We start from the raw sequence: 16,502 nt of genomic DNA, 5'->3' as shown, positions 1-16,502 counted from the left end.
AAAAAGAAAGAAAGAAAAGAAAGAGGTGGGGAAGAACTGTAAAAGGGCTAGAAATGCCAGTTCCCACCACTTTACTGTGGTCACAGATTCCAGCAGCAGGTCTGTTGCCACCTCCAGCAGTTTGTGGTCCCTGTGTACTTCAGAACTGGCACAACTTTCCCAGGAATCACCCTAGCAAGTGGGTGGCAGAAATACTCACCCATGCTGCAGTGAGGCCACCTGAGGCCTGTGGAGGGGGCAAGGGCTAAGCACTCTCCTGGATCACAGAGTAGCCCCCCCCTCTTTACCCCCAGGAAGGAGGCGCCTGAGGACAAAGGGGCAAGGCAAACTGTGTGGGGAGCAGCTCCCTCCCAGTACACACCCTTCCTGCAGCCCACACCCTCCCTGCCTGACTAGGATGCTATTGACTAAGCTTGTCCAAGACCTCTGTCTTGTGGACCTGGGCAGAGTATGTTCTAGCCTCTTCTGGCTCATCTCCTGCTGCCCCTTCCCAAGCTCAGCTCCAACCCTGCTCTCTCCAACCAGGCATGAGGGGGGCCATAGAGCCTGGATGGTCTGCAGATTGTGGCGACCTGAAAAGAGAAGGGGCTGTAAGAGGCTCACTGCCTTCTTCCAAGGCCCTAGAGCCAGAGATACCTGAGAGCAGAGAAAGAGCATGCTGGCCTAAGGGGCAGCTGGATTCCCCCATGACCGAGATACTGTGCAGTCCCAGGAAGGCTGCATGCATAACCTCCTTGTCATAAAATGGGAATAATCACCTCAGTCATCTCACTAGGTTGCTTCTAGAATGAATAGGAGAAAATTTGTAAAGTACCTCGTGATTATTTCTTTGCACATGTCCACACCCTGTCTTAGTTCCTCTTCTCATTGCTGAGACAAAATACCCTGTACCCAAAGTTAAGGAAGGAGAGGTTTAGTTCACAGTGTATAGAGGTTTCAGTCCATAATCAGCTGGCTCCAAGGCCAGGTGGTATGGCAGAGGAACATCCCAGAGGAGAAAAGCTCATGGTGGGCAGAAGGCACGAAAGCAGCCAAGTAACGAAGACACAACAATAGCTGAAGCAGCTTCTTTCTGTCCTTTATGGTCCATCCAGGCCACCTGCTTTTAGGGTGGTACCACCCACACCTGGGGTGGGACAGCCTTAACCCCAGCATCTACACCCTACCCAGCCATCTTTGAAAGTCCCTACCTAGGAGTACATGAGGCCTTGGGGGAGACAACGCATAACAGCCGAACAAGTGGGCCCTTTGCTTAGCGCAGGTGAAGGGAGAAACGGGCTAACAGGGCTCCACGTCCTGCCGGAGCCTGCTTGCTGGGCAGTGTGGACAGTGGACAGCTCTGTCTCCTGGGTCTGCCCAGCCTGAACCCAGAGGTGCTCAGCCCCTGTCCTCCATGGGGCCTGAGTGTCCACTCCTCAGATAGCAGCTCAGAGGGAGGCTGGCACCAGCAGGACGGAACTCCTTGAATGTTGGAAGACAGACTAACAGCCCACCCCAGAGGTGCTGATCTGTTTGGTCTGGGGTGGGGGCCGGGGTTGCCACCACAAGGCTCCCCGGGGCTTCTTAGGTACAGCCAGGGTAGAGGGCTCCAGGGACAGAGGCTGGGGTGGGAACACACTTTAAAGCTCTCTAGCTGTTCTGAGGCTGGCTTCTTGAAAATTACACCCCACCTCTAGGTAGTTTTTCCTGTCTCTGAGGTGAGGAAAATAACCCTGCCTGGCCTGACATCCATTACCAGGTCATTCATTTGCGAGGGTCACTGTGTACGTGGTGTGCGTGCGTGCGTGCGTGCGTGCGTGTGTGTGTGTGTGTGTATAGCAGCACACACCCCCACCCCCCCACCCCCACTCCCGCCCAGAAGTAAAATGGAAATACCACAAGGGGCACCTGTGTTTGCTCCCTGAACTGACCTCTGTTGGCTGAGGAAGTTCTAAATGAGCAGACCTCAGAGGCCAGAAAACACTCAGGAATGCGACTCCACACAGAGGCCAAGCTGGGCACTGCAGGACAGCCCAGAGCACTGAGTACAGGGCCCAGAACGAGGGTGCAAGAGAGCAATGGAGGGACAGGGACTGTGCAGGTCCCTCAGCGGGGCTCAGACAGCCACTCACTGCCAGAGAGAAGCAGCTGGGACCTGCAGAACCAGCAGAGGCCGTGCAGCCTGATTCCACTGCCTGACACCAGTGCATGTCCCCTGTACAGGTGTGACCTGGCCTTGTCCTCTGCCTGACCTCATAGGCAGCTGAGCTAGATAGAAATATATCAGTCAGGCAGGGCTAGGCCCTCAAAGGATCCAATATGGAAAGCAAGATACCTTACAACTCTAGGAGAGACAGTCACCTCCTCCGTGGGCTGGACTTCAAGACAAAAAAAGATTAAACAAATGCAGCCACATACCTCCCTAGGGATGGGCATCAGGGACTGATATTCTAAATAGGTATCAACCACTTTGAAAAAGCCAGGAAGTAACTAACCCAACCCCCTATGGGAAAAGCCCTACTCTGTATTCATGTGCACTTGCTATGTGACTTGCTTCTGCATTTGTTCCTAAATTAATTAATTTTACCTCAGCAATTGTAAATTACTTATAAATCTTATTGCTGGACCGTAGTTCTGTCTCACCTAATGTGCGAGTTCCCATGTTTCCCACCTTAGGCCTGCCTCACCCCATGGTTGTGCTCTATAAAAATCCCTAGAAGAGGCAGATTCCTTGGTAACCCACTCCAGTCCCTTTCTGTCCCTCTCTCCCACAGAAGCTTTCTTTCCCCCCAATAAACATTCGTTTAGCCTCCGTTGTTTCTAAAATTCATTCTTTGGTGTTAAAGAACAGGAACTCGCCCCAGGTGTCTTTGGGTTGGGAGTTTCATTCCCCTGTTTGCACCACACAGACTGCATGGAGCCCCCTCAAACCCCCTCCCCCACCCTCAGCCGCTCTGCAGTGAGCTCTACACCAGAGGAAGAAGCTTAGCCCTCAGTTTCATTTGCATGTTGGAATCCCCTCAGAGAAGTAGGTTTTTTTAGTAATATAGAACAGTAAAAAGTACCTCTTCTGGGAAATTAAATTCCATCCTAACAAATACAGCTCTTTCCCCCTTCAAAAGGAGCTCCAGTATCCCTCACCTGTCTCCCACTCTGTCCATGACTGTTCCACAGTCCTGACTGAGGGAGCTCCAGGTGGTCTCTGGCTGCACTGCCCCACGTCCCTGCTCAGATTTCCTGGGGCCTGCACTTGGGTCCATCCTCCTCCATCCCAGTGCCTGAGGCCCCAGCCCTCCAACCAGGTGTCCTCTCCTTTTTCCTCTCAGCCCCCTACCCCTAAGGTCAGGAATCCCCTGAGTTCTCTCCACAGCCTCCTGTGGCCTTGCTGCCTCTGTTCCTGCCCCTATCCTAAACCACTCACATATCTGGCTCTCAGCTCTTTGCGCAAATCGCTCCCTGCAGCATGTGAGCACGGCACGTAGCAACCCCGAGACCTCTTAGAAATACAGTGGTGAGAAAAATGCATTGCAAAGTCATTCACTTATTCACCATCTAGCATGTTATCAAATTCATCCATACCATGTGATAGAATGTGTGGAAAGTGTTCAAGGGTTAAGCAACAGCAGAGATTGCTTGTAGCCATCTACTGATAGCAGAAAAAGGAGAAACAGAGCCAGGCCCACTGGAATATGCCTGCAATCTTAGCTACCTAGGAGGCTGAGGCAGAGGATTACAAGTTTGAGTCCAGCCTTGGCAGCTTAGCAAAACTACACCTCAAAACAAAAAGGAGTGGAGATGTAGCTCAGTGGTAGAGAACCTACAAGGTGTTTGATCCCCAGCATGGGAAGGAGGAAAGGTGGAACAGGGAGAGAATAGACCCCTGGGAAGAGCTGTGAGTAGATGAAAGTGGGACTTGAATTGTATTTACTTGCTTTCATTTGTAATGGAGTAGCAGTCTAAAGTGAAACTGATAAAATATTGGTTAAGCGTGGGTGGTAAATGATTCCTTAGTACTTTTAAAAGCATTTTAACAAGGAGCCAAAGCGCAAGATCCTGTGTTCAATCCCCGTACTACAAAACAAAAACAATAAAACAAGGAGCCAGAGTGCCAGATACCCTTAGTAATTGACGTCCCTGTGACTTGCCCACTGGGTCTTAGCTGGTCTTCATGGGCCTGGAGACATGGAAAGAGGCAGGAACGATGCCTGGAGGTGTAATTGTGATTTTTACATCCAACATCGCCAAGCCACACAGCGGGCTGTGGATTCCAGGCCATGCCTCCTTCACACCCAGTTCCTGAGGGCAAAATAGCACCAGAAAAGAGAATTCCCAAAGGGAGCAGGGCTACATCCAGAAGAAAGGCACTCAGACAATCTGGAGCAACTGCAGATCATTCAGAGTCAGGCCATGGGATTAATGAATGAAAATCCCTTGGGACTGGATTTGTCTGCCCTCTTGCAACAGAAAGTCACTGATGCTGTTTAAGCCAAGAAGTGACATGGGCAAAGAGATGTTTTAGGAAAACTGACCTGCTCCAAAGTCTAGGAGGTGTGAGGCACATGCAGGATATGGCTGGGGACATGCAAGGCAAGCTCTGTGAAGGGCACACTGAGATCTGGAGATCACCTAGGTGGCCCCCATAAGGACAAGGGCTGTTCACCTAACACAGGAAGTGAGGAACTGAAAAGGATAGGAAGGCCCAGCCTAGAGGAAGAACTTGAAGGCCTCCTAGCCTGCTAGGCCCAGGAAAATGGTGACGGACTAGACTAAGTTCATTATTTGCTCATTGGGTTTTTTCAAGGGAGGGGTCTCCTCCTTTCCCCCCAGTGGAAAAGGAGAAAGGCAGAAGGAGGTAAGCCAGCGGGAGGACGTGAGGCTGCTCATCTGAGTTCCAGATGGTGCTGACGTGTGCAGAGCCCCACTGGAGAAAACTGGATCAGCAGGCCTCCAGGGCCGCCGCAGTGGTGGAGGTGCCACCCTCAGGAAGACAGCTTGGGCTGAGCTCTGTGCTCCCCCTTCCCAGGCAAAGGCAGTGCTGCATCAGAGAAAAGATGGGAGTAGAGGATTTGGTGGTCAAGGCATAAGGGATCAAAATTCAGAAATGGGCAAATGCTCTGGATCCAGAGGTCCTGGGATGGACGGTCCGTGCAATTTCCGCCGAAAGGCAGAAGGCAGGGCAGGCTGGCCTTCCAGGGTCTGGCTCCCAGGTGGGACTGAGCAGAGCCCCTGTCACCTGCAGGCAGAAGCGGCTCCCTCCTGTTGCGCCTGGCACCTGGACTTGGCTGGGCAGCAGGGCTCCGCTCAGCAGTGTCCGGCCTGTGGAGCGGGTGCTCCCCGGAGCGAACCTGGGCAGATGCCTTCCCAGCTAGCCACAAAAGTGAGTCCTTTAAGTGCAGAACATAGAATCACAATGTGCCGCATGCTGCTGTAGGTTCTGAAATATATTTTCTCTATCTGTCTGGCTTTTATGGCAATAGATCATTTTGGCATGGCACTCCTGTAAATGAAAACATGAGCCCCCAAAATGGCATTCTAGGAGTTTTAAGCCAAACAAATACTTGAGGGTGTCTTGTTGAAATAATCATGCTGTTTGGTTTTCTACAGTAAGGAAGCATGCGTCCTCACAGAGTCCTGTGTAATGGGACTTGTTTTGGAAACAGGGCAAGAGGTAGAGAAAGGGAGAAGGGCCTTGTTGCCAGCTTGCAAGGTGAGGGGCTGGGGGTTGAGAAAGACCACAATGGGGGAAGTCTGGAGACAAAACGAGAGGCTTGGTGACACACAGCTGTAATCCCGGCACTCAGGAGGTGGAGGTAGGAAGATCCACGCAAGTGTGAGGGCAGCCTGGGCTACATAGCAAGTTCAAAACCAGCCTGAATTGCATAGTGAGACCCTGTCTCAAAAAAAATTTAACTAACAGTGAGAACTGGGGATGGTGGGGCATGCTTCTAATCCCAGTAATTTAGGAGGCTGAAATGAGAAGACTGTGAATTCTAGACCAGTCTGGGCAACTTCCTCAGACTCTGTTTCAAAATCAAAAATAGAAAAGGATAGAGGGGAGCTCGCCATAGAATTCTTGTCTACCATGTGTGAGGCCCTAGGTTCTAGCCCCAGTAACTTAACTGACTAAACAAAAATAACAATCAGATATCAGATATCTCCTGAATAGTGAGGATAACTCAAGCTAAAAATTCAGTAGAAAGATGAAAATAAAGTTAAGGAAATTTCTCATACAGTAGGAAAGGCATAAAAGAGATGAATAAAAAAGATTTGAAAATAATAATAATAATACTAGAAACTTCAAACAAGTGTTCCAACATCTAACCACAACAGTCCACCCATATGGGGATGGTTCTGAGACCCAGTGGACCTAAAATGACAGATCTCACTGAACACTGACCCTGTAATGAGGTTTAATGTGCAGATTAGGCACAGTGAGAGATTAGCACAATAGCTAATAATAAAATAGAACAATTCCGAATCTTATAAAGTGTTTGTGAAACATAGTTTATAAAGATTTATGGATCCTTTGTCTCTGGAATTTTTCATCTAATATTTTCAGTGAGTTACCAAACGTGTACAAAGTAAAACTGTGGTGGTGTGTGTATGGTGGGGGGAGCTATTTTGGTCAGAATTCAAGAAAAAAGAAAAGAAAAAGCAAACTAACAGAAAACAAAGAAGAATTTTTTTTTTTTTTTTTTTTTTTTTTAAGAGCCAATCCTAGACTGCAAATGCTCAGGCCAACACATACAACTTATCATTATGAAATTTTAGAACATTGTGGCTAAAGAGGAAGATCTTAAACATTGGGAGAAGAAATGGGTTGCCTACTAAGAACAGAAGTCAGAACAATAGGCTACTGATGCCTTGGAGCTCTAGAGGACAAGCAGGCAAGACTTCAGAACTCAAGAGGAAATGATTTGCAGTATCAATTGAACCTTCTATCTCCTGCCAATCACAGGGGAAGGTAGAAGGTGCCATTTTTCCTCATGGGTTGATTTGTGATCCTGACAGCAGGGATCCATCTCTGGGTCAGTAAAGGGAGGGCAGGGCCCAGGCCTGGAGGTGGTTGCCTCCCAGAGAAGCCAAGCTCAGGGCTGATCCACAACGGGAGGAGGGAAACAAGGTGAGTCTGGTCAGAGCATCAAGCTTTTTTGAAAGCTCTGTGGAACATTTTTCAAATGGCAACAGAACTCTGGAAATAATGCAAATGAAGAATGGTGGAATATAGAATAGAGTGGATCTACAGGTGAGACCAGCCAGAGTCATCTGAGTGGGACTTATTTCCAGTGACGAGATGCCCTACAACGCACCACTCACGGGAGAGACCATGAGAAGGCAGCAGCAGAGATGGTAGTGGTGCAGACACAAGCCACAGGATGCTGGGGGCGGGTACTGTAGCTGAGGAGGACAGGAGGGTCCTGATGACACATCTGACTTCACCCTCTGGCCCCAGAACTGCGAGAGAATAAGTTCCTGGTTCTTTAAGGCCCTAGGGTGTCTGAGAGGGTAGCCCTAGGAAATGACACATGGATCTAATTTCAGAAAAAAACTGAAAAATACACAAGAAAACAAGCAATCAGATTATACAACTTGGCTCAAAAATGAATAAGCGTATGTATATGTATTACTTTTATTATTTACAAAATAAGTGTTAAAAGAGTAAATGACAGAGTAGGGAAAATGTTTTCAAGTTATCTGGCAAATGCCTAGCATTAATAAAAGCCAAACAAATGCTTGATTTGTGTTGGATTAACTGTGTTGGATTAATGCTTGACTTGTGTTGGATTAACAAATGCTTGACTTGTGTTTGAACTTCCATAAATTGTTAAAAATAAGGTCACTTAATAGAAAAAAGCAGCGAGAGATGATGGGCAAATCAGAGCAAAAGAAATAACAAGGGGTAACAAAAATATTTAAAAATCATCTTTGTTAATAATTTAAGAAAGCAAAAGATAAAGATTATACTTGCATCTATTCCATGACAGGGATTTGAAAAAATGAAGCTTGTCTAATTTTTACCAAGGAATAGAGAATCAATAATGCTTGTCTACTGTTAGTAGGGGTTCAGAATAGAACAGTCCTATTGGAAAGCAATTTGGCAGAGCCTCATACAATTTAAAATGTGCTTGACCTTTGCCCTATGAATTCTATTTATATGACTCGATCTTGCAGAAATAAGCTCCAAGGTTTGTACAGGATGTTCACATCAGCAATATTTGTAATAACCACAAACTGGAAAAATCTAAAATTCTACCAATAAATTAACCATTAAATACAAAGTGTTTTAAATCTGGAACATGCAATGTTATATAGGTATTGAAACAAAATGAGGGAATTGTAAATCAGGCAGGGGGCGTGAGCCCATGGCCCCAGCTACCAGAGAGGCTGAGGGAGGAGGATCACTTGAGCCCAGGAGTTGAGACTAGCCTAAGACACACAGCGAGAGCCCACTTCAAAACAAAATTTAAAAAAGAATGCGGGGCAAGAACCCTTAATGCACTGGCATTGAAGAATGTCTGCAGCATCCTATGCATCGTGGGACCAAAACGTGTAGAATTTCTTTACATTTTTACAAAGAACTATGTACTCATCTCCCTGTGGGGTATGAGATAGGAAAATGGAATGAGGGAAAATTAACCCTTCCACTCTTCATTTTATAAATTTCAAGATTTTTTTTTTTTATGATACAAGACATGTCATCTTTAAAACTGGAATAGAGCAAAAAATAATTTGATGTAAGTGCATTTAAATTTTCTTTTTCTGGACTGAAGTTATAGACCAGTGGTAGTGATACAGGGAGAAAAACTGGTCTTTAGTGGGCTGCACGAGTTTGTGTTCTCTAAAACCGAAGAATGAATTTTAGGAACAAATGGAGGTTATGAGCAGAATATATTTATTGAGAGAAAGAAAGCTCCTGTCCCGAGAGAGGGACAGGAGGAGGGGCCCGAGCAGGTCGTCCCCCACCCCCCAAAGTTGTCTCTTGTAGGGACTTTTATAGAGGAAAACCATGTGGTGAGGCGGGTCTAAGGTGGTGGAGAAGACATGGGAACTTGCTTAGTTGGGCATGAGGTAGGACAAAACTATGGTCAACCAATGAGATTACAAGCACCACTGCTCAGGTAAAATTGATTAAATCCAGTATCAAATGGGAAAGTGAGTCACATAGCAAGCAAGCATGAATACAGAACAGGGTCTCTTCCTGTTGGGGGTTGGGCTAGTGACTCATTTGGGTTCTTTCAAGTTGATTGATACTATTTAGGGTATCAATTCCTAATGTCCATCCCTAGGGAAGTATGTAGCTGTGCTTCCTCTTTTTGTCTTGGTCTTCATGTGTGGCCCGTATGGGAGTGTCTGCCTCTTTCAAGTTGCAAAGTCACCTTGTCTTCCATCTTGTCTCCTTGAGGGCCTGGCCCTGTCTGACTGCCTATAATATTTCTGTCTAACTCGGCTGCCTGCAACAGTAGAGTGTGTGGTTTTGGCTTGATCATGGGCGTGGGTTCAATCCCTAGCACCCTACCCACTCAATTCATGATTTTAAGATGCACTATTCTGATTTTTAAATGTTTGTACAAGCTGGGTATGGTAGCACATACCTGTAACCCCAGCCATTTTGGAGGTTGAGTTAGAAGGGTCATAAACTGAAGACAGGCCTGGGCAATTTAAATACTTAGCAAGGCTTTGTCTCAAAATAAAAAATAAGGGGCCGGGGAGATGGCTCAATGGAATAAGCGCTTCCCTGGCAAGCGCAAGGGCCTGAGTTCAATCCCCCAGTTCCACAAAAATAAATAAATAAATAGATAGATAGATAAATAAATAAATAAATAAATAAAGGGGCTGGAAGACACAGCTCAATAGGAAGGTTCAAACCCCAGCACTGCAGAAAGGAAAAAAAAAAAAAAAGTGCCTATAAATTCTACAGAAACTAGGCTGGTAGTGTAGCTCAGTAGCAGAGAACTTGCACTACTCACACAAGGCCCAATCTAATCCTCAGCACTACAAAGAAAGAAAAATAGAAGGGAGAGGGGAGGGGCGGGGGGAGAAAAGTGGTAAAAGGGGGCAAGGGGAGGAGAGGGGGGAGAGAGGGGAGAGAAAAAGCAGACAGACCCTAAGTCCCTCCAGCTGGCTGCAGCTCAGCCCCAGGGACTATCCACTCACACCGGCTGCAGTGTTGCTCTGTGACTCCTGAGCCTGGATCAGGAATAAGATAGATCTCGTCTCCTCTGTATCTCCCCGACTGACTGGTCTGAGAGCACTGGTCAGTTCTTGCCATGAGGACACTGAAGCATCCCTTGGAAGGACCACAGGACAGTTACTACTGTGTCCTACCCACACTGACGCACTGACAGCAGGGAGACCCCAACCAACCCTGCAGCCTAGCTGACCATGACTGCAAGAGCAAGCTCAAACCACCAGCCTCCCAAGGCACAGCCGAGTGTGTGGCCACAGGGAAAACAGAAAGGGGGACACTTTCTGATGCTTTATGACACTACATCACTGAAAAATTTGTTTGATAGCAATAGATAACTGATACATGTACCAACCTCCTTCTGAAGGGAAATGGGGTAAAAATGGAAACTTAATTTTTACATTTATTTTTTATACTTTAACATTATATATTTCAGAATTTGTTGGACTTTTTAAAAGGCTTTTTATATTTATTATTTATTTATTTATCTATTTATTTATTTTTGCAGTACCAGGGATTGAACTCAGGACCCTGTGCTTGCCAGGCAAGTGTTTATTCTATTGAGCTATCTCCCAGGCCCTGGTTTTTTATAGTTAAAGAAAAGGAAAGAGGCTGGGTAGATATAGCTCAGCAGTAGAGCACTTGTCTACTTTGCAATAGGCTCTGGGTTCCATTTCCACACCTCAAAATAAATAAATAAATAAATAAATAAATAAATAAATAAATAAATAAAGTTTAACTCAAGTAGGCTTAAATTGTTTTCTTTTTTAAATTTTTTTAAAAAATTTATTATTATTGTGTGTGTGTGTGGCCAGCTCAGCCCACCAGGGAGTGGGGCTGGCTGGCATGTGGTGCTGGGGGATTGAACTGCGGTTCCTGTGCTTTGCCAAACTTGTTCCAAGTAGGTGCTTTAGACCACTGAGCCATCTCACCAGCCCTTAAATTGTTTTCTGATTTTAAAAGTTACACTAGCAAGCAAGGACCAAGTTGGGGAATCAACACCACCCAACTTCAAGGCTTAACTATAAGGCAGTGATAATCAAGGCAGAGTGGTACAGAGAAAAAACAGGCACATGAATCCATGGAGCAGAACAGCAAGCCCAGGAACAGGTCACATGAAATACAGCCAGCTCGTTGGTCTTTGACAAAGGAGCTCAGCTGCTCAGGGAGATGGGAAGGTCTTTTCAAAACTTGGTGATAGAACAACTGGACAGCCACTCACATACACGTTCAACCCACACCCTTCACCAGATTACTTAAAATGGATCATAGCTTCAAGTAAAACACAAAAGTTCTAGAAGATACCGTACAAGAAAATCTAGGTGGCACTCAAAGCAGGATCCATGAAAGAAAAATTAAGATGTTAGACTCCAGTATTTTAAAATTCTGTTCGACAAAAGGCACTGCTAAGGGAATGAAAAGACAAATGACAAATCAGGATAAATTTTTTACTAATAACATATTTGACAAATGATTTATATCCAAAATATAAAGAGAACCCTTAAAATTCAATGGTAAGAAAACAAACAACCTAATTGTTAACAAGGCAACAGATACTTCACTCAAGATGATATCCCAAAGATGGCAAATAAGCACAGAAAAACACGCTCAATGTCATGCATTACTAAGGAACTGCAAATTAAAACAGCAGCAGCACCACTGCATACCTAGCAGAGTGGCCCCAAAGCAGAACCCTGAGAGCAAAGGCTGATGACGGAGCAGAGCCACAGTAGTCTAATTTACTGTTGGTGAAGGGCAGGTCCAGCCTCTTTGGAAGTTTGGCAGGTTGTGTTGTTTTAAATCATTTTTTATACTACTTTTTTTTTTTTTTCCAGTACTTAGAATTGAACCCAGGACCCACTGGGCTACATCCCAAGGTCTTTTATTTTTTAAATTTTGAAGCAGAATCCTACTAAATTGCCCAGGCTGACCTAGAACTTGTAATCCTCCTACATCATCCTGCTGAGTAGCTAGGATTACAGGTATGCACCACTACACCCTGCAGCAGTTTCTTTAAAGGTCGTAACATATGATCTAGCAATCATGTTCCTCAGTATTTATCCAAATGAGTTGAAAACATATCTTCACAAAAAACTGAACAAGGGTTTTTATTTTATTTTTGTATTTTAGGGAAGGGTCTACAGGATGCTCAGGGTCTCACTGCTAGACCAGACTCATAGTGATCTGCCTGTTTACAGCCTCCCAAGATCTGGGATTACAAGCATGCACCACCATACCCAGTCTCAATTGCTGGGGGCGGGGCCAGCACAGCAGGCCCAGGGATGAAACCCCCAGCCCCTGTGACTGCTTGCAGGTGCTTTAATCCACTGAGCTATTTGGCCAGCCAGAACAAGGATATTTAACACAGGTTTATTCATAATTGCTCCATACCTGAAGTAACCAAGATATCCATCAATAATCATATGGAAAAAAATTTGTAGGATATTGGTCAATAGACTATTCAATGATTAAAAGCAGAAATGAGCTGTGAAGCCACTGAAAGCCATGGAGGACCTCTACGTGTATGTCACTAAGCAAAAGGAGTCAATCTGCAAAGGTTACACATGGCACGATCCAACTCTGTGGCATCTGGAAAAGGCTAACATGGATCCAATCCACGGTCAGCCCATAATGCAGGTGATCCTGTGACAGGAACTCAGCCTGCAGATCTGCACCCATAAACACCTATGACACCACGCAGACCCATGGGCCACAAACTGTATGTGAGCTCCAGAGGCTTTACCTGGGTCCAGGTGGGTGAAGGAGCCCACCACAAAGTCCAGCGTGGACACGGCCAGGAGGAGCAGCAGCAGCAGCTGGAGGCGAATTATCCATTTGACGCCTGCCAGGTTAATGCCCAGCAGGGACAGAAGCACCGCAATGGAGATTCCTCGCACAGCCCAGATGTTCCTGAGGCCCAGCAAATCGGAGATGGATTCCGCAAAGCCAGTGATGTACATGGCACCTGCAACACACTGCCCGACAGCTCCAGGTTGGAAGAGGAAGCGAGACAGAGAGGCATGGGGAGCCCATGGAGCCAAGGGCCCTACACTGAGCCCCACTCCCCCCAGTGGAAGCAAATGAAGCAGTGCTGGGCCCTGAGGTGGGGCTGAACCAGCCCTTCCCACCCACAACCCACCTCAACCTCTACTTCTGTCTGTCCACATCCCTGACTAAGGGCAGAGTGAGCTCTGTCCATACGCCTATGCGGAAGCCGATGGAAGAGGCTGGGATGTTGGGATAAAGGTTTCTCTGTGCTATTCAGGAACTAAATCTAGAACAAATGATAGTCAGGGGTCCCATCTTCAGAGCCACAGAAGGGCCCTGCAGCCAGCCAGTTGGGTCTCTGCTCCTTTGTAGGTTGGCATTATTCTTTAAAAATTATCCTTTGAAATAGAATGACAGAGAGCAACACATCTTTACAATGTCACACGTGACCAAGGCTACCTAGGACTGTCTAGGTGAACGTACATGGCTCTAGTCACCACTTGTACTGATGAATGTGTGAAACACTCTGACTTAGTAAGCTACATGCTAATTGGATGTTTTTTTCCCAGCAGAGATGCAAATAATATCCATCCAGTGGAACAGAGTCCACAAAGTTAGCATTTATTGGCCAGGAAGACATTAGCTAGTTTTATATCTAACCCAGCAAGTTTACATTTATCTATTTATTCACTGAAGTGGCTGACTGGACCGGTAGATTTGATTTCTATCCATCTTGTGTCTGTACTGAGCTTCTCACTACCCTGTAACAGCTTGCTAGCTCCTTTATGACTTGAACAGGATCTTTGGCACATAATCCTTTTATATTTGTCTGAGAGTTAGGGTTTTATTTTAGCTTTTGGAAATACCTGAAAGGTCAATTTTGAATAGTTGAAAATAACATTAACCTCACATGACATAGCCCCATCCCAGTTTTCTTTCCTCCTTGGTTTGACCCACTGGTCACTGTCACCACCATGGTCACCCTCCTCTTGCTCCTCTCCCAGGGAACAAATTCAGTTAGGGCCTCCTTCAAATTCCTTTTTTCCCCAAAAGCCTTTCTTTCTTTATCTCTAATTTCTGAATAAATAATATGTTCCCTGGTGGTGCAATATGATCAATTATCTGGGTCCATATTCTATTATCTCATGTGCCTAAGTTTGCTTCCCAAACTACCTCCAAGACTGCATTTGAGACTCTAAGGGCTGGCCAGGAAGCTCAGCAGACTAAAGTGCTTGCTTAGGCAGGCGCAGGGTTAGGGTTCGATCCCCCACATGCTGTGCTGGCCCCGCCCCTGAGGAGTGCTGAGACAGTGATTGAGACTGGGTATGGTAGTGCATGCCTGTAATCCCAGCACTTGGGGGCTGAAAACAGGAGGATCACTATGAGACTGATCTGTGTAGCGAGACCCTGTAGACACTGTTCTAAATACATTAAAAAAAAAAAAAAAAAAAGAAGAAGAAGAAGAAAACTCTTTTGGGAACAAGGATCTTTATGGGGATGGTGCCTCTGCTAATTCCTGCATTTGCCGAGGATGCAGCAAGCATTCAGTGAATTCTGTGGATCATGCAGGCAGTGAAAACAGTACTTTGGGATCTGTGCACCTGGCCCCATCCTTCTGAGTGAAGGCCACAAGGGAGACACTGCTTCTGTATCAGAGACAAGCCCGTTCTTCACTGAGATCTGCTCACTTTGTAACTAAACATGAATCACTGTGTTTTCCCCCAAAATAGAACTAACCAAAAACAAATGGCCTTGAAAATAGTAATCAAAAATCCCAGCCTCCATCACCTGGCCTTACCCGTTCCTACACAGCCACCACCCAGCAAGGGACCAGTAAGGCACTGTGGGCATGACTCTGGCTATCACCACCTACAGACCAGCCTGGCCTTATTTGGCAGGTAGATGCTATTTTTGGGGAAACACATTATTTTTGCCAATGCTCTTCAAACTTATAGACTTAACTTAGAGTTATTCCAGCCTTCCTAGTGTCCTCTAATAATACGGATTTCTGTCCACATTGGGAATGTGGGGGAAATACAGGAGAGACAGAGAGACAGACAGAGAAACAGAGAAAAGAGACAGAGACAGAGAGAAGCAGAGACAGAGACAGAAATAGAGAGACAGAGAGAGGTAGAGAAAGAAAAGCTAACTTACGTTTTCCTGCCTTCATGTCCAAACTCATTTCCACTAAACAACAGAGTGTGTTGTGATACTGATGTTCTTTCCTCAGTATTTGGTCAGCTCCACTGGAATCTTCATAGTTGTATTTACTCAAGTTTTTTAAAATGACCAGATGGCTGGGTGTGGTAGTACATGCCTGTACTCCCAGCACTCCAGAGGCTGAGGCAGGATGATCACCAGCCAGCCTATACTAGCTAGTGAGACCCTATCTCAAAATAAACAGACAATACAAATGACCAATGCAATAATAGTGGTCATTTATATGAGCATCACCCCCCTCCAGGTACCCCACATTCAAGCACGCAGAGGATGATATGAGGGCTTGGCTGAGACCATCCACCCACACCCAGAGCTGCCACTGCTGTGTGTCAAGTTGTAGAACAGAAGCTGCTTATTTGGAGTGGACCAAGCGGTAAGCATCACTTTTTGCTTCCAGCCTCCTTCCAAGTTTGGGCCCAAAATGCCAGCAATAGGGAAACCATTCTTCAAAATGCCTGGAAGACTGGTGATTAGGAACATGGTCTGGAAAACCAGAGTCAGGCTAAACCTTGTGTGACACCGAAGAGTGTTTTGACCTCTCTCTGCTGCACTTTCTCCTCTGCAATGGTAAAAACGAAAGAAGGAGGAAAGAAGGAGATTTAGGGAAGGTGCTAGAACAGTACCTGGCCTCTAGTTAGAGTTATAGAAATAGCAACCATGGGCACTGTCAGCATCACTTTGTTATTATTAGTTACTGAAGAAAAAAACAGCTAGCTCTGGCTGTCATAAACTTCATTAATACTAAACAGGTGTGGGAAGGTCACAGGGACATTGCAATAGGAGCTGCAAATAAAAATCCTTGAAGTCAGAGGTTTACTTCCAGGGAAGTAACCGTCCCAAACTAAATCCCCTTCTCAAAATCAGAGCCCTTGCAGTAAGAGATAAGGATGTCTATGGAATAGAAACATAGAAGAGATTTCATATTTGCTGGGGAGGAAGGGGGAGGCAAGAAAGTAATGCGTTTTGGTGAGGAGAAAAAGCAAAATAGACAAATGGAAATTAAAGATATAAGTTTGTGGCCTCTCAGGGTAGTCTTGTTACTGGCAGAACTAAAAACACAGGGGCCAAGGAGATGGCTCAGTAGAATAAGCACTTCCCTGTCAAGTGCAAGAGTCAGAGTTCAATCCCC

General features: G+C 45.9%; 1 protein-coding gene across 2 annotated transcripts in view; it reads right to left on the bottom strand.

Moving 5' to 3' along the window:
* Positions 1 to 16,502, bottom strand: part of Slc12a8 (solute carrier family 12 member 8) — a 179,347-nt gene that overhangs the window by 107,831 nt on the left and 55,014 nt on the right. For both annotated transcript variants that reach the window (XM_004642168.2, XM_004642167.2), the window contains one exon: positions 12,909 to 13,140. In XM_004642168.2, the coding sequence (XP_004642225.2) occupies positions 12,909 to 13,140 (232 nt within the window). The remainder of the gene's footprint in view (positions 1 to 12,908; positions 13,141 to 16,502) is intronic.

This window comes from Octodon degus, unplaced genomic scaffold (genome assembly GCF_000260255.1).
Source record: "Octodon degus isolate 3935 unplaced genomic scaffold, OctDeg1.0 scaffold00147, whole genome shotgun sequence".
In the NCBI taxonomy this organism is placed as follows: Eukaryota; Metazoa; Chordata; class Mammalia; order Rodentia; family Octodontidae; genus Octodon; species Octodon degus.
This window is presented reverse-complemented; position numbering and strand designations above follow the sequence as displayed.